An 18,744-nucleotide genomic window follows, 5' to 3' on the forward strand; every position below is an offset into this window, starting at 1 on the left:
AGCCATCCCACGAGGGGGAATTATCAGTGCTTGAATTTTTCGCCAATTCCTCAGATAAGGGCCTTAGGCCTTGTATAGCTTTGGTGATAGTTCCATCTGGGGCTTTCTTATTGGGGATAATGTACAAGAGCTACCCTGACCATAGCACAAATGCCTCCCTTTACAGCTAGCTCCATAGGTGTTTAATAGTTCATGTTATCCTTGATTTGTCACTTTTCTAGTTTTTTTATTCTCCCACCCTGTGTATCCTAACATAGTAAGTTTTCTTTTGTGTTTGATTTTTGTGAAGTGAATGAACGTACATTTCATTTAGAATAGTGCTTTGCACAATTCAAAGAGAGTGAAGTTAGTTTTTTACTTATCACTTTGAATTTTTATTTTATACTTAAGTAGCTCAATTTGGCTAGTTCAGGCAGATTTTCATCATCTGTTTTGTGCACATGCAGAAGGAAAATGTAAGCAAATTAAATTGGTTAAGACATTCCTAAAATTTCTTCACATTCTACATCAGCTCTTCTGATTCCATTTACCTTCCAGGACCCTTTTTGGAGATTTATTTGATTTGCTTTTCCTGACCAATGCGTCAGGGCTGTAGATTTTCTCTTCCCCAACTCCCGGTCAACCTTTTACTCTGAAACATTTCAAGCTACAAAAGTCATGAAGGAATAGTACTATGTTTCACCTGAATTAAACCATGAAGGAACGGTCAGATAAACCCTGATTGTGTGACATCCTGAAGAAAACTGGCCTGGCTCTTCCAAATGTCAGTGTCGAGACACTGAAGAGGCAAAACAACCCCAAACAGTGCCTGATCCTCAATGATTTCCTGAGCAGTTCTCTGTCCCCACATTCTGCAGTGGAAGCCTTGTTGGCTGTCAAGTTCCATGTAGACAGGGTTCAGTTCCTGGGTTCTCTATTGTTGGCCCTTGCTCTATTTTTCTATGCTGGTGCCAATCCCATACCGTCTTACCTGCGATATGTAACTTTACAATAACTCTGCATAACTCTGTGAGCTCCCTTACCTCGTTCCCCATCAGACTTCCTCAAGTCTGGCCTTCACTTGGCCACCAGTCTTTCTAGGATACTAATTTGCTGATACATTTCCCTTTCCAGGAGACCTCATTGATCTATGCATGAAGACGTTTACTTATTCATAGCCTCCCTCAACCAGGCCCCAATTCCTTTTCCAACCTCTCCTCCCACATGTCCCATTAAATTAATCCTCCTTTCCTTGCCACCATCCATACCCTCTGTACTAGCTGCACGGACCATCTCTTTGCTCTTCCCTGTGGGTCTCTGTGGGTCTCTACCCGAACCATTCCTTAGGATTAGAATATCTCCCCACTCCCCACCACCTGTCCTTTCTCAAATCCTACTCGTTCCTCAGGGCTTCCGCAATTTGTGAGACGAGGTGACACCTGAATAAGCTCCCCGTTTGGTAGGATTCTGGTTTCTGCTTTCCTGGTGCTTAAGGGACTCCTGGGAGTTCATGGTTAACTGTGTTCAAGGTCCTCAGCTCGGTGCAGCTTTTGTTGACGGATCACATGAAAGCCGTGAAATGGCAGCTGCCGGAGACTCCCCGCCGCCGGGAGAAGAGGACAGCACAGCATCTCCGTCCTCTCCTCAGAAATCAAGACGATCCCAGGTGAAGAACAGGGACACGAGCAAGAAAACGAGAGATCGTACATGGCCTGCTGTTTGGACTTCGAGAAACTTCTCTTGAGTACAATAATGAGTATTTATCCCAAGTAAAGTAGTCATGTTCCTACCCCCTGTTAACTTAGATGTTTTTCTATAAAATACAATTCCAGTTTAATTTTTGAAAACTTCTTGTCATTTACTCTATTTGTTCAAGACATACCCTGTGTACTTTTTTTTTCCTTCTAATATTTCTTGTAGAAAGAATTAAATGAATTGTGCAGAATTATCCTCTTAACATTCTCACTTCTCGCTCCCTTTGATGTAGGGAAAGCATGCAGAAAATGTGCCTGTTTCTTTCCCCTCCTGTGCTCTGAGCAGTTGGTGTTTCAGTTATATATATATCCTGCCATCTGGGACTCTCGTTGAGAATGTCTTGGGCACTGGGTTACATCATAACATCCTTTGTTTAAAAACAAGCCCCGTGGATATGAGGAGGTCATGTCCACATGCTTTATTCTGCTGGAACAACCTGCATGTCTTAGGGTTTCCTTTCTCCTCTAGATTGTTCCTCCTTGAGAACAAACTGTTCTTTGTTTATATGGTGAGATAGGTAAGTCATCCTGTGGGGGAGAACTCTTGGGTTTTCCAAAGGCAGGTTCACAGAACAATGAAATATGAAGGAAACTTTGTTTTAAATCTCAGCTTTTACAAGGCATTCCACAATCTTTCAGTAGGTTTGTCTTCCTAATTATGTTTTCTCACTGTAAGAGTGAATATTTCATCTGTTAGGCATAAACAAAGGAAGAATATCTGATGGGAAGAGGAATGTCACAATCTAAAAAGTGAATAATTCATTGCAATTCATGCACTTTGCCCATGTATGATTAGACAAAGCTGTTGTAGCAACCTGATTGGAACATATGTATTATTCACAGGGGCTCGTGTGCTCCACTGGGGCAAGCAACTGCCCTTCCTGACAAGTGCTGTAAAAATCAACTTTAAAAATTAGGAATGGACTGCAGACATCACTAGGATTCCTGAAAAATCTGTTATCTGTGAATATTTACTTTTGGGGAGATGAGCAATTTAAATGTTTTAGCCTGTTTTGTCTAAAAGGGCAAAAAACTCATTTAGCAAAAATTAAGAAAGGTTTTCCTTATATACTTCCAGGATTTGTGAAAGGCGTGTTTGCCCTGTATGGAAATATCCTTCATAAAACTCTAACAGAAGTGGAGAGCCTCCTGATCATTACATTTGCCCTTCACTGCGGCCTCTTTGTCCCCTCGGTCATTTTAATTGCTTCATCTGGAACCCCTGGATTGTGGAGGGCAATTAAATTCTTCTCCAAGGATGGTGGGATGAGCCACAGCTTTTGTAGAAGGGCAGGTTCATGGTTTCAGTATCCTTGGCTGTTAGTTTCCATTGCTCTAACAGATGACCACAAACCATGGCTTAAAACATAACAGATCTATTCTTTTGCAGCTCTGGAGGTCAGAAATATAAAATCAAGGTGTCAGCAGGGCAGCATTCCTTCTGGAAGCTTTGAGGAGAGAATCCATTTCCTTGCCGTTTTTACTTCTAAAGGCTGCCTGTATGTCTTGGCTCATGACTCCTTCCTTGCATCACTCTGTCCTCTTGTTTCCAACATTGCATCTCCTACTACTGACCCTGGTTCTCCTGCTTCCCTCTTGTAGGGACCCTGTTATTTACATTGGGCCCACCAGGATAATCTAGAATTATCACTCCATTTTAAGATCCTTAATCATGTTTGCAAAGTCCCTTTTGCCACTGTGCAAGTTTGAAAAGCTGTGTTCTTTCATTCCTGATCCAATCTTGTCGGTCTATGGTCGAAATCTTTGATTAGGTTATTTCCATGGAGACTGACCCCCTCAATTGTGGGTGTGGCCTTTTGATTAGATTACTTCATGGAAATGTGGCATGCTGAATTGTGGGTGTGGGCTTTTGGTTAGATGGAGATGTGACTGCTCATTCAGGGTGGGTCTTAGTTAATTTACTGGAGTCTTTAAGAGAACTCATGGAGAGGGAAAAAGCTCAGAAGCGACATACATGCAGATAATTGGAGATGTTTGGAGTGCTGAAGGAGATGCTTGGAATGCCAACAGAGCAGACACCTAGACATGGACTTTTGGAGATGCTGAGCCCAGCAGACACAGCCATGTGCCTTTCCATGAGCTGCTAAGCAAGCCAGAAGCCAGAATGATTCACAAGGGCTAAGAGCCGTTTGAAACCAGAAGCTGGGAAAGGATCCAGACCGCAGCCATATGTCTTCCTATGGGACAGACATAGGCCTTTCTTGAGTGAAGCTATCTTTCTCTGGATGCCTTAGTTTGGACATTTTTATGGCTTTAAAACTTTTAACTTGTAACTTAATAAATGCCTTTTATAAAAGCCAACCCATTTCTGGCATATTGCATTCCGGCAGCTCTAGCAAATTTAAATAGCCACCTAAGGCAATCTATTCACAGGTACTTGAGGGTTAGGACATAGGCATCAGCCTGTTTCTCAGTCTGTTACAGTGGCTTTCTGCATTACATAAGGTTTGGGTTGACGGGGGCTATTCACACCCTCTCTGTGCAGTGCCTGCTGTTCTGGAGGGTCCCAACCAGGGACCTTACAGGTTGGGAGGGCCAACAGGTTAATTAAGGTTTGCAGGCATGAAGTTTCTCTTCATTCCCCCTCTTTCCCCTTCCCTTAATGGAATGTCTAAATCTCCTGCAACCCTGCAGATGGTCTTCTGGCTTGGCCTTTAGTGTCACCTTTGTTCTTCAGGTAAAAGCCCAAGCGAGAGAAATGACATTCCTTCTGAAGGCTCTTCTAAAGATCCAGTCCATTCAATTTTTTTTTCACATAAAAATGACTTAAAATATTAAATCAAAATAACAATGATTTATATATCACTGTTTTATCATAATTAAAATAAAATGTACGTACTCACAGATTCGAAAGGTTAAGTAGATCCCTTGCATTTCTTTACATTTTGCACCTGAACAAGTGCTGTTGCATTCAAAATCATTCTGATTTGGAGGTATAATCTGGTCTTATGAGACAGATACAGCAGTAAGATGACTTACAAGGAATTGCACACTCAGTAAATGACAAAGCTATGTGCTGGTTTGAAAGTATTATGTACCCCAGAAAAGCCATGTTTTAGTCCTGATCCAGTCTTGTGGAGGCGGCAGCCATTTCTTTTAATCCTGATTCAATACTGTAAATTGGAAACTTTTGATTAGATTTTCTCCAAAGAGATGTGACACACCCAATTGTGGATATGACTTTTGATTAGATGGAGATGTGGCTCCACCCATTCCAAATGGGCCTTAATTAGTTTACTGGAATCCTTTAAAGGAGGAGACATTTTGGAGAGAGTCAGAAACAACAGAAGCCTCAGAGCTGACATAGAAGCAGACATGTGGAAAACAGAGACGTGGATTTGTGGAGATGCTTGGAGCCCAGCAGACGTTGCCACGAGATGTTAAGCAAGCCAGAACCTAGAGGAAGCCAAGGGAAGCCAAGAGATGAAAGCCAGCCCCAGAGAAACAAAGTGAGGAACCCCCCACAGTAAGAGAGGCTGAAAGCAACAGAGCCCAGGAACAAAGGACCAGCAGATGCCAGTCAAGTGACTTTCCAGCTGACAGAGGGGTTCCTGAACCACCAGCCTTTCTTGAATGAACGTAACCTCTTGTTGGTACTTTCATTTGGACACTTTCAAATTAAATTATAGTTCCTCAGGACTATCAACTTGTAACTTGTTAAATCCCCTTTTAAAAAGCCGTTCCATTTCTGGTATTTCGCATTCCAGGAGCTTGCAAACTAACACAGAGCTAGCATCTAGCTAGCTTCCCACATCTCCTTGCTCTCCTAGTGACATATTTAGAATGAGTAAATGTAAAAACCAAGGAACTGACATAAGGAACTGTGGCTTGACTTGCCCTACCTTTTCCTGCCTTGCCTGCAGGCTTTACGCTTTGCGAGTCTCACTGTGCACAGCTCTCTGCCACCCACCTGCTGAGGCTCTACCCACCTCACTCTCAGGCTCACATTTTGAATGGCCCTGAGCAGAACAGGGATTCCATTAGTGGCTTATCACTTCTTTAAGGAAAGTGGTATTTATGCTTCACCCTTTTGAGCCCTTGCCACTGACTCACTTTGAGTGTTTCAGTTGGAATCAACAAATCCTTGTCTCCATGGCTTCTTAACTTTTCTAGTTAGGGCTCCTTCTGGAGGGCAACTCTATGTCACGTACTCCCTGTCCCAATCAGAGATTGCTGCCATGCAATAATACCATGACTAATGACAAAGCATACTTACTCTTTATTTCCTTTTACAATTGACAGTAGATTTTTATGTTGATAATGGCATCAACATTACCTACTGTGCTGGTTTGAAGCTATTATGTACCCCAGAAAAGGCATGTCCTTTAATCTTCACAGTATTGATGGGTGGGAGCTTTCTGATGATTTCCATGGAGATGTGGGTGGTCACTTTTGATGAGATGGTTCCCATGGAGATGTGCCTTCCCCCATTCAAGGTGGGGTTGCTCACTGGAGCCCTTCAAGAGGGAACCATTTTGGAAAAAGCTTTAGAGCCACCAGAGCCGAGAGCCCACACAGCCAGAGCTGTTTGAAGATGCAGAAGGAGAACGCCCCTGGGGATGTCGCCATGCGCCTTTCAGCTGACAGAGGTGTCCTGGACCCACTGGCCTTTCTGGAATCAAGGTGTTTTTCCATGGATGCCTTAGTTTGGACATTTTCACAGCCTTAGAACTGTAAACTTACAACTTAATATATTCTCTTTTTAAAAGCCATTCAATTTCTGGTATATTGCATTCTAGTGGCTAGCAAACTAAAACACCCATTCTTTGTCATTAAGAAACTTGAGTTCTTTCCCCAGCTTGGTGATGACATTTCCAAACTTATCATAGGCTCTTCAGTTAGCAAGCTCATGGCAAAAACTGAGGCTTGGGAGTCAGTGAGATGGGGATTTGAATGACACGTGGCACGACCGTCCTTCAGATGAGTTCTCTCATTTCATTGAGCTTCCGATTCCTCACCTGTATCGTGAACACTGAAGAGACTGTGTATGTAGCCAGTTATTGAACTCTCCACTAGATTCTAACATATATGGCCATGCAATAACTCTTCATCACCATGCCCTGTCTATTCCCTTTTTGTCACACTCTAACAGAGGGGAACTTGGTGACATTTTATTCTGATTCCATTACTTATCTGTTATTTTTTTTGTTATTCAAAAAGCTTCAGATTAGTTTTTAAAGCTCGGTTCTGTTCATTAAAAAAATTTCAATCTCAGTCTCTCTCCTCACCCCACTTCACTCTCACTCCCAGCTCAGCCCCAGAGGCTTGGGATGGAGGAGGGTGTTTTCTGATTTTCACTTCCCCCCCACCCAGTCTCTCTTGGCATCTTCACTGGAAGCAGGGCTGGGCAGGGCAGGGAGGAGAGACGTGCTCCTTGACTCCCCGGACTGGCTGAGCTGGTGGTTGTCTCCTTGGAGTACTGTGTACACTGCTCTGGTTGGGTGTCTTTGGGATCCATGTGTGCTGTGCTGCTGTGAGGGTCTCACTTCCCAGGGGCTCCCCATTAGAGTCAGCTCCACTTCTGGCTGGCCCCAGTTAGTGGTCTCAGGCAGTGTCCCCTGGTGCCCAGGTTTGGCCCCTGAAAAGTCCAACCTTCAAACCTGATGGTTTGTACAGAGTCCATCTTCCCTAAACCTCAGCAATTGGGAACTCCTCATGGGTACTCCTCTCTTGCTCTTACTCTCGCTCTTTTAGGAACTGGTGGGCAGGTCACTGGCATGGCACACATCTAATTACAGAATCGAATGCCAGTTTCCTTTCTTTGAAAGTCCCCTTGCTTTGAGGGATTCTCTTAAGACCTACTTTCCCAGGCTTTGGGGGAGGAAAGTTCCTCATCCTCTTCCAAGATGGATGTGAGGGAAGGACACAGACTGCACAGACCTGCCCTCAGAAGGCGTCCTCCTCTCTCCCAGGCCTCCCCTTAGATTGCCAGAGCCCACAGTGGGTGTGTGTGGAACTGGGCCTCTGGAACATTGCTCAGTAAGCCCTACAGGGGAACAACTGCCCTTAACCAACCCCGGTTTTCTGAATTCAGAATTTGGGCATCTTTTGTCTTCATCTTTGGCTGTAAGCTGACATGCTGGGACACCAAGAAAAATCCCTGTTGATGTCCTGTTACTTAGAGTTCTTTCCCTTCCCTCCACAAGGGGGATATATTCTTGGAATGAGGAAGAAAAGAGGAAGGAAAGACGTGCAAGTGCCCACTGTATTGGTGCTGGAAAGGGCTGTGCCGTGAGTGCGTCGGGGCCTCACTTTCTACTGGGCATGTGTGAGGAGAATATGGCAGTGTGTTCCCTGCGGGGTCCCAGCAGAATGGATCAGCTGCCTGCGGGGACACAGCCGAGGAACAACAGACTGGGATGACATCCTGCCCAGTTGGCCTCTTCAGTAGACCCAGTCACAATCAGGAATGGGAGAGAGACAGGCTGGGGGTACAGTTCTGTTCCATACACAGCCCTACCATGCCACACTTTCCTTTCATTTGGACCTGCTTCCCGCAGAGACTTCTGTGAGAACTGCCAAAAAATGAGAGCCTATAACTGGACTGAATTTCTCCAGCCCACCTTCCTTTCCTTTGCCTGTCAGTTGTGGAGGGCACGAACCAAGAGGAGCCTTGTCAAAACATGTTTGGAGAGAAGAGGTGAAACAATAGACTGGAAAATAAATACGCTAAACCATCTAATTAGCTGGGTGGGGTGGAAGTTTCCTGAGATTAATTTAACAACCGAGAATGTTAATTTTCCCTTTTCCAGGGAGGGTGTGTGTCACTTGACACAGAACGACCTCATCTGGGTTTAAAGGAAGCTTATCCAACAAATGCAGCTCACTCATTTTATCCTTGAAGGTGCATGAGGTTTTATCTCAGAAACTCCGTGGGAACCCAGAAGCCACGTTCCCAGATCAATTGTGGCCCTTCCTTGAGAGTCCAGCCTCAGTGTGTGCCCTCAGGGCGCGGGTATTCCCTCCTGCTGGAGCTCTGAGTATGGAATTGTACATGAGCCTTTGTGCAGACACACACAGTTCTGTCATCCGGGGCACATTATATCACATATCAAGTTATTTTTATTATTATTTTAAATTATTTTCCTCTGAATGCATTATTCTAACCCTCCTGCAGGAGGATATGAACTCATTATTCGTTCTGTGTTAGGATTTTGATGCCCAGCACAGCATCATGTGCAAAAGGGGGATGGGGTGAGGGTTACTTGATTTTATTTTAACCTCACCAGCCACCCGATTTCAGAAGCTCTCGAGAGTTTTCTATTCACTCAGTCCCCTTCAACTAGGCCCAGAAAGGAAGTGAGCAGGTTGTGTAAGATTCTACAATATGTACCAATCAGCATGGAAGGATTGTTCACACATGTTATCAGTTCATTCTCCCAGTAACTCTGTAGAGAAATATTTGCCACTGTGGTTTGAAGCTGTACGTTCTTAAATTTTAAAAAAAAATTGTTCTTAAATTCCTGGGGGTGTGGGTCCATTGTAAACAGGACCTTTTGATGAGGCTACTTCAGTTAAGGTGTGACCCACCTCAGTCAGGATGGGCCCTAATCTTATTACTGGAGTCCTTTATTAGAGAATGAAATTCAGACCAAGAGAGGAAGAAGCAAGAAGCTGAAATGGAATCCGGAAGAGGAGACCAAGAGATGCCTCCATGTGCATTGCCATGTCACGGGGGAACCAAGGACCCTTGGCAGCCCGCCCCAGAATGCCACAGTCCTCAGGGAGAAAGCTCTAGCTTGTTGATGCCTTAATTTGCCATTTGCTCACTCTCAACACCACGAGTCAACAGATTCCCATAGTTTAAGCCAAACCATTTCATGGTCTTTGCTTGGGCAGCCTAGGGAACTAAAACATGTGCTCTTGCCAGCCCCCCACCGTTCTGAGATTAATTGCCCCAATCTGTCATGCATCTGCCTTTTAGATAAACTTCTTTAGCCCTTTCCCCACCTTTCCGCAATCCCCAGTGCTTCTGCCACAGTCCAGTCTTCCCCCAAGGATGCCCGCAGAAGTCGGGGGGCTTGGCTTGCAGGGTTCAGTTTAACCAAGGCCAGAGTGGAGGGCAGTCCTGTTAACCCGGCTTCCTCACACATAACTGAGAATTGTACCTTGCGAAGAGATGAAATACCACTTAATGGGTCATTCCTGTGTGGCCAGGTCTGCCATAAAAATGCACAATCCCAACTGAGGGTGAGTTGGTCATGAGCTGTCTCAGGCACATTCTTGTTGAGATGGCGCCCGCTCATTTCATCTCTGTGCCATGGTAATTTCTTGGAGTTCACCATTATAAAGCTTATTTTGCTAAAATTATGCTGAGATAGTCTTTGCGGCCACAGATCATTGTAGTTACTGAAGTTGGTGTTGGATTTGGAGATGTGGTTTGTGCCACATTGGGGCTGGTATTTGAGTAGCTCTTGCCTTGCGCTAGGCAAATGGCCCTTATCTAAAGGTATTTGATTTCACAGCTTACTGAGCAAGACCTTATAGACAATGTTAGTTTAGGGGTCCTGGGCTTGCCCTCGGGACAAATAAAGCAGCTGTGATGCTTGCTCTGGTCTGTAATTCCACTTTAGGAGTTTAACACAGAGAAACAATCAGATGTGAAAAAATGATTTCTGTCTACACGTTTCTTTGCGATATTATTTATAATAACAATTATTAAGAAAATCCAATTAGTTAAATTCTGAAACATGCATACAGGGAGTATTTATGTCTGTTAAAATCACGTAGAGGAGTAGCAGAATGAAAAAAAAGAGTTTGAGTGAAAAGTCTGGCTACAAACCATAATACCTTGCTGTTCCAATTTTGTGTCAAGTGTATCAGAAGGATTAGCAAAAGACTTTATCTCTAAGGGATGCTATTAGATTTCATTTTATTTTTATTATATTTTCCACAAACTCTAAAGTGAACACAGCAATTTGGTACTCAAAGACACATCTTGTTTTAATTACTTTTTTATCCGTCAAAATGTAATGATCTCCCTAATTCATTCTATGAAGCCATCATCACGCTAATACCAAAGCCTGCTGAAGATACTACAAAAGAAAACTACAGACCCATCTCTCTAATGAATATAGATACAAAAGTGCTCAACAAAATACTTATGAATTGGATCCAACAACGCATTAAAAAAATTATACATCATGATCAATTAGGTATTATTCCAGGTATGCAAGGCTGGTTCAACACATGAAAATCACCTAATGCAATATGCCACATTAAGAAATCGAAAAGGGAAAACCATATTAATCATCTCGATTGATGATATGAAAAGGCATTTGACAAAATCAGTATCCTTTCTTATAAAAGCACTTCAAAAGGCAGGAATCAAAGGAAACTTCCTTGACACGCTAAAAGGCGTTTGTGAAAACCCCACTGCTCATTGTACTCAGTGGTGAGAGACTGAATGCTTTTGCTGTAAGACTGGGAAGAAGACAAGGGTGCCCCCGTCACCACTGCTATTCAACATTGTGCTAGAAGTTCCAACTAGATTAGGCAAGAAAAAGAAATAAAAGACATTCCAATTGGAAAGTATGAAGTAAAATTTTGCTATTTGCAGATGACTTGATTCTATATTTAGAAAATCATGAAAAAAAAAAAACTATGACAAAGCTACTTGAACTAATAAACAAGTTCACCAAAGTGGTGGATACAAGATCAACATGCAAAAATCAGGAGGGTTTCTATGCACTGATAATAAGCAATCCAAGAGAAAAAATTCCGTGTGCTATAACAAAAACAGATGAATAGGACCTCTTCAAAGCTGAATACTTCTGTCCTTCAAAGGACCTTGTCAAAAGGGTGAAAAGGCAGCTGACTCAATGGGAGAAAATATTTGGAAACCACATATCTGATAAGTGTTTGATAATCAGGATATATAAAGAAATCTTACAGCTCAATGATTAAAAAGAAGGACAGCCCAATTATAAAAGGGACAAAAGAGAGGAACAGACATTTTTTACAAATAGGAAATACAAATGGCTAAAACGCACATGAAAAGACGTTCATCCATTAGCTATGAGGGAAACACAAATCAAAACCACAATGAGATGATATCTCACAGCTATAAGAATGGTCGCTATTAAACAATCAGGAAACTACAAATGTTGGAGCGGATGTGAAATGTAGCTTGCAGATACAATCTTTAAATGCCCTCTTTTGGAGAGTTTTTTACTTTACAGGATGCGAAATTCTTTTATTTCTTTTTCAAAGAAGGAGAACTAATATCAGAAGGAGAACTGATATCAAGATTAGGACTTGTATCATAACCAAAGCAGAGTAAATGTTTGGTCAAAATGTCAAGTCAAGGAAAACTTGTATCCTCTTAAAATCCAGCCCATTCTTAGGTTACGTAGGGAACAATTTTGCAGTCAGTCTTGATGATGTCCTGGGTGATTCAGACCTTTTGTTTTCTGAGTGCCCTTTCCCTGTCTTTGAGCCTCTATCAGAGGAAATGCAGCTCAGTGGGGGGGCGGGGGGGGGGGCTCATCATGGGAATTATCAGAGATGCTGGGTGGGGAGGTGGCTGGAGGAAAATGCCAGCTGGCCTCGGATAGCAGGGGAGAGCAGAGTCATCCAGGGAGTCCAAGCACGTCTGCTTGGGATTTAGAACTGAGAACATTTTTGAGGTGGTAGAGACTGTGGCAGGAGGTCAGAGGTCATCACTTCCATTTTCCCTCCTGTTAGGATGGGAGCTGTATCTGTGCTCTTTGTAAAGTCGAATTCTTCTATCTCCGTACCCCCATCACAAGGACTTAAGTCCCTCCATTTCCAGTTTGTCCCTTCTCCTCTGTATCCCTCATCTTTCTCTCCAGAATCCTAACTATTGGCATACCCTATGCGAGGGAAGTTCCCATCCTGAAAAACAAAAGGAGAAAATCTCCCTCGGTGGCTCATTCTCCAGATGTCCCCTCATTTTTCTGTTCTACCTCTCAGCCAAATTTCTTGAAAGAGTTCTTTCACTTTACTTTTTTTTTCTTCAAAATCTAGACAAACTGTTACAAAATATTTAAGACTTACAAAGGGAATATATTACACATCCAGGTAACCAATACTTGGTTAAAGAAAAGAACGTTGTCATTCCTTTTGAAGTCCATGTGCTTTTTGCGTTCAGATGTACTCAACTCTTAAAATAGGGCTTGCCAAGCTCTTGCTTTTCCTTGTAGTCTGACTTGTTTGTGTCTCTAAGTACTGTATAGCTTAATTTCACCTGTTCTTGAGTTTGGTATACATGGACTCATGTTTTATGTATTCTGTGCAACTTATTTTTTCTGCTCAAGTGTTGTAAATCATTTGTTTTTAAAGCTGCATAGTTTCCCATTGAATGACACTTATACAACTTACTTATCCAATCTACTGTTGATGGATATTTAGGTTGTTTTCATTCCTCCTTCTGCTCCTCTTTTTTTCTGCTCTTTCCTTTCTTCCCCCTTCCTCCTCTCCCTCCTCTATTCCCTTCCCTGCTCCTTCCCCCATTCTCTTCCTCCTCCTTCCTCTTCCTTCTGCTTTACTTAAATAAGCAATGCTGTTATAAACGTCTATATGTATGTCTATCATATACATATGCAAGGGTACATTTCTGGAACAAGCATCTCTTGAACTTTCCCAAATAACCTCAGGTTGTTTTCCAAAGGAGTCATAGCAATTTACAACCCTGCCAGAAGCCTCTAAGGGTTTTACTTGTTCACCATCTGACATCACATGATGTTGTCACTGTGTGGCTTGTCTGCTGTACGTGTGTCCTTGGCAGTAGTCCGCCTCTCCTCTTACGTGGACCAAAAGCTCCATGAGGGCAGGGAGACCATCTGCTTTGTTCGCTGCTGTCTTCCTAGAGCTGTGCCCAGTCCTGGCATGTAATGCGTCCAGTAAGTAATTGTTCAGGAATAGTGGGCACATTCTCAGAAGTTCCCCTGAGGAGTTTTGTGGAGAGGGCTCCAGTGCATCCTTTGGTTATGTTAGATTTTTTTATCTGCTTGGTCTTCCCAGCCAGTAAATGAGTATGTGTTATGAACCATTCTGGAGTTCTGCAGAGAGTCATTCTCAAGCCTTCCTTTTTTGTTTGCTTCCCTCCCTTGATGTAGGATAAAGATAGTGCAGAAAACCTGTATTCCTTTACTCTCTGTGGCCAAGTTGCAAGTAAGCCCTGGCTGCAGCATCTCATGTGACCTCTTACAATAGCCATGCCTCCACCCTTTCCTGCCGGCCTCTTCCATCTGTCTCATAAGATGTGGGCTCCCAGGTGTGCCCCTCACTCTCTTTAGCATCCATGGTTCTTACGTTTACTCAAAACCTGACCCTGTATCCTCTTCCAGCACTCCTTTTCTTACCTCCTTTCATGCCTCCGTTTCTGGTGTGGTTGCTAAGAGGAAGCATCTGGTACCAGGTGTAATATTACATTGTGCCTTGCCACCTGTGGGCACCGTCTGGCCTTGTGCAGTGGGTGTAACGGTCATGTTCTGCTCGCTTTCTTCACCTGTGCTTGGAGAAGGGGTGTGGCTGTAATAGTAAGAAGGGCTGTTCCCTTTGGGACATACGGACAAAGCATGCCCCATGGCAGTGTTGGCTTGTAACCTTACCTAACCATGTCCTAGATTTAATTGTAAGGAGCCTTGTGGATGACACTTATACTGAAATACAACGAAGTTTTCCTGAAGCCAACCCTTTTTCTTTTTTTTAATGGAACGCTTCACGAATTTGCATGTCATCCTTGTGCAGGGGCCATGCTAATCTTCTCTGTATCGTTCCAGTTTTTTAGTATATGTGCTGCCAAAGCGAGCATAACACTTATATTTTGTCTGCGTTTGTATGCACCTGAGTCTGAATTCTAGTTCTGTCACTTATTAGCTATGTGATCATGGCTGTTAGTAAACCTCTCTGTGCCTTGGTGTCTTCTTTAAATAGGGACAAAAACAGTACCTGTCTCCTAAGATGATGGTGGAGACTAAATCAGTTCATACCGCGGGAAGTGCTTAGGAATGCGTCTGTGTTGGACGGTAAAGTTCTGTGTATTATGCTTTGTGCAAATATTAAATGATATTTAATAGTAAATGATTTTAATAGAAAGCGAGTACCATTTTGAGGAGGAAAGATTTGACTGAGATTGAAAAAGAAACAGATGGACATTGTTTGGAGTTAAGACATTCCATGTCTCTTCTAATTCTTCCTCAGATTAAACCCGTGACCAAGCATTTGTCCAGTAAGGAAGCACATGTTAATGTCTCCAGAGCACTTAGTGACCTATTCATTCAACAGCCACCTGCCTGCCCCACTCAGGTAGTCACGAAGAATAATTTGCCTCTTATAGCTACTGGCCAGTTGGTTTTGGAGGTTCACTGTCTGATCTAGGGAGCAACTCTAAGCCTAATGGAATGTAAGTGTGAGGACCGGTTGTCATAAAATCACAATTTGAATGGCAGGTGGGGTTTTCAATTTATAGCCAAATGTATTTCTGGCTAATCTTTTATGAGGAGTCTGGATTTTATTCCCCGAGGAGCCATTGGAAGGTTTTAAGCACGGTAGTGATATGAGCATATATGCTTTTCTTAAAGCTATTTCTGAGCTCAGGGCCGGGAGGGAGTCCAACTGGGGACAGGAAGGCCAGCAGGAAGACTTGTGTCGTCTGCATTGATGCGAGCTGACATGGGGATGGAGAGAAGGTGGGAAGGTGTCAGAGACTGGGGATCTGGAGTGGACAGGACCCTGTGGGTAAGTGGTGGGGGCGGGGACCCAGAGGGACAAGGGTGACGCGCCAAAAGGATGTGGCGCTGAGCACGGAGCTTGCACAGATGACTGCTACCTTGGAGCTACTCTTGTGGTTTGGAGGTCCCCGAGGGACGGTCAGGCTAGAAATGCGGGTGAGGCAGTCAGCAGCACAGAGGCTGCGTGGAGCTGTCTGGGTCAGGTGGGAGGAGAACAGGAAGAACTGAGGTCAGGAATCTTGGTTAAGGGGCAAGGTCAAAGAGAAGCCCACAAAAGAACCTGGGAAAGAACAATCAGAGAATTGAGAAGGCCGGTACCTGGAAGCCCAGAGGAGACAGCTTTTTAAGGAAAGGAGGCTCAGCAGTGTGAAATCCTACGGGGAAATCAACAGGCACAAGCACTGAAGGAGCTGCTGGATTTAGCAGCTTGGTCACCGACATGACATTAGCCAGAAATGTATCCGGGGTACAAAGTGGATGGTAGAAGGCTGTTGAAAGAAGCTGAGGCTGTGAGGGGAAATTTCCAACCCGTGAAAGGAAAGGAGAACAGCGATGGGATAGATGGAAGGTTTTGTCCTTTTCTCTTTGTTTTTGAAGATGGGAAAGACTTGAGCAATGGTTCTCAAAGGGTGGTCCAACAGCATTCACATCCCTTGGGATCATGTTGGAAGTGTTCATTCTTGCGCCCTACCCCAGACCTATGGAATCAGCAACTCTGGGGCTGGAATGCAGCAATCCGTGTTTTCACAAGACTACAGTGACTTCTATGCTGCTAAAGTTTGAGAACCACTGGACAGGAGACCACTTATATGCTGGAGCCAGGGGTGCGGGGGTAAGGCAGCCAGCAAAGGGAGAAGTTGAAGACACCTGGGAGGGAGGGGATGTTCCCCAATATGCACGTGTCTGGGGTGGCTTGAGGGAATGTGGCCTGGGGCCCAGTGTTTACCAAGGACAAATGTGGGTGCCCTTGCCCTGAGACCGGGGTGGGGGGGGGGGCGGAGAGTGGGTGGGAGGGCAGAAGTGACAACACTGAGGGCAGTGGGGCTGCACTTCGCGGTGTGTCTTCCTGGCGGCTGTGGCTTTCTCTGAAGCTGGGGGCAAAGCTATTTGGGCTCCTGAGGGTTGAATGGAGGTTTCACAAAGCTGGCCTGGGAAATGAGTTACGAGCAGGCCCACGAGGGAAGGGTTTGCAGAACATGCCCGGGTGGGGAGGGTACGATCTGGCTTCTGTGCCCGGTGGGCACAGCCGGGGCTGACTTCAGCGCTTGACAGCTAAGGGGATGTGTGCTAACCGGGGGAAAAGTTGCCACTCCTTCCTTCATTGGGCGCCCATCAGATTACTCTGAACCACAGGAAACAGCTAATATTAAATCCCAGCAATTTCTTAGTTTTACCCAACACTTTGTATGCATGGTTATTGCCTTTTCCTACTTTGCGTTGTAATTATTCGTTTCCAAATCCTTCTTGCCCCTAACGTTGTGAATGCAGCGAGGGCAAAAACTGTGTCACCTTCATCTGTGTGTCCCTCAGACCCAGCTCAGTGCCTGGAAAGTCACAACCCCACGAAATGTTGGCACACATCAATTTCATCGACACGTGCAGTTTTAACTTAAGCCACTGCAGGCCGGAATTTCTCCAACCACTGGTGGGAACGAGTCGTTCTTAACTGCAGTGGTGGTGGCACGAGGCAATGAAACCTATCCCGCTAAGTAACAAAAGGATGGCCAACGAGAGACCAGGGCGCGGACCAGGGCGTTCGTGCATGTCCGCACGGGGCTGCGAAGGTGCAGATGGCGAACTCAGATCTGCACGGCGCAGCTTCCACGCCCGGCCGCCGCGAGGCTGAGGGTTTAGAATGAACCGGGTGGCCCCGCGCCAGCGCGCCGCGGGTCGGAGGACCACGGCGCCGGACTGCAGGCTCGCTCCCCGCCGCCCGCTCCGCCCTTAGGACAGGTGGCGCCCCTGGCCGGGAGGGTGGCCGGGGAAGGTGGCCGGGCAGCATGTGGCGCCGCCGGGAAGCCGCGCTGGACTGCTGCGGGCTCTGCGACTGCGGGGGAGCGGCCGGAGGTAAAGCGGGGGGTGGGGAGGGGGGAGGGGGAGAGGGACAGACGGGCGGGTCCAGGTCCTGCGGCCTGGGGGGGGTGGGGTGGGGGTGGCCTCACTCGGCTTTTGTCGCGCTCCCCCGTTCCCTGCAGTCGAGCCTTCCCCCCAGGGGGGCGCGGAGCTCCGGGGGCCTGGGTGTGACCTGCGTCCCCGGGCGGCGCGACCACCGTTGCGGCGGGCGGGGAGAGGACGCAGGTTCCAGGTGCCCGCGGTGGGATGTGCATTCCTGCCCGGCGACGAGCCGCTTCCGCTTCCGCCGGGCCAGCACTGCAGCAGGCGCCCCCGGCTCGCACACCTCTCTTTCTGCGGGTGGGGGCACCAATCCGTCGGAAGTAATTGAAATGCAGAGCTCAGAAGCACTGCTGTAGTTTCCCCCTCCCTAAGTCCCTCCCTCTATTTCTCCCAGTCGTGCCCCCTCCCCACTCCCTCAACCCCACCCATTAAAAAAAAATCCTGGTGCAGAGGGAAACATATCTGCTGTGGATCATTCTTGTTTTATCGGAGGATGAGGTTTTGGCTGAGAAATGAAGAAATGGCCCTAGAAGAAATGGTGCAGAGATTAAATGCGGTTTCCAGGCACACTGGTAGGAGGAGCTGCTGGTCTTAAATGATATATTCTTAAGCTTGACATCATTTGTTGAATTTTAGGGAAATGCTTCTAATTTTCGTATAACAGCCTTCATTTCCCCCCTAGCATTGCTAACAGGAAAGAACGGATGTGATGGGCATTTGTCTGGTAACTGATCTGTTTCTATTGATTGCCAGCCTAATTTTACTCTGCCTGGGATAGTTCAAATAATTGCAAATTAGTGACACCAGCTTTCTAAGCTATCTATTGATCACAGATTTGTGTATAGTACCATTTGTTTCATCTAGTCTGAAATCTGCTCATTCAACCTGCATTTCCATTGCATTTGCTGTGATAGCACTGCAGAAAGCCTAAGTATTTACAAATTGAGAAAAATTTGAACCAAAGGGTTTTTACAGCCTTGGTGTTGGGATAGTGGAGCTATCAGAAGATCATTTTAAGGAGGAGAAATCAGGATTATTTAGCTGCTTCTTATTCTCAACCAAATATAACTCAAACCTAAGCCAAATGTTTGAAATAAGGAGTTGGAAGATAGAATAATTGGACACACATTTTCTGTGCTAATTAAAAGATTATGTAAAGTAAGCTTTGAAGAGCAGTT

At 45.1% G+C, this 18,744-nt stretch overlaps 1 protein-coding gene and 1 non-coding gene across 14 annotated transcripts in view; one reads left to right on the forward strand and one right to left on the reverse strand.

The window, feature by feature from the left end:
* MCF2L (MCF.2 cell line derived transforming sequence like) overlaps window positions 1–18,744 on the forward strand; it is a 331,118-nt gene that overhangs the window by 90,591 nt on the left and 221,783 nt on the right. For 2 of the 13 annotated variants that reach the window (XM_077158725.1, XM_077158717.1), the window contains exon 1: window positions 18,003–18,138. The exons of 10 other annotated variants lie outside the window; for them this stretch is intronic. In XM_077158725.1, the coding sequence (XP_077014840.1) occupies window positions 18,060–18,138 (79 nt within the window). In that variant the 5' untranslated portion in view covers window positions 18,003–18,059. Of the gene's footprint in view, window positions 1–18,002; window positions 18,139–18,744 lie in introns of those variants that run through there. One more of the 13 variants, XM_077158722.1, reaches the window with a different exon arrangement.
* On the reverse strand, window positions 14,424–14,532 carry LOC143681852 (U6 spliceosomal RNA). Its single transcript, XR_013174907.1, has one exon. It is a non-coding gene; the product is annotated as a U6 spliceosomal RNA (small nuclear RNA).

The sequence above is a fragment of the Tamandua tetradactyla genome, chromosome 4, assembly GCF_023851605.1.
Source record: "Tamandua tetradactyla isolate mTamTet1 chromosome 4, mTamTet1.pri, whole genome shotgun sequence".
NCBI lineage: Eukaryota > Metazoa > Chordata > Mammalia > Pilosa > Myrmecophagidae > Tamandua > Tamandua tetradactyla.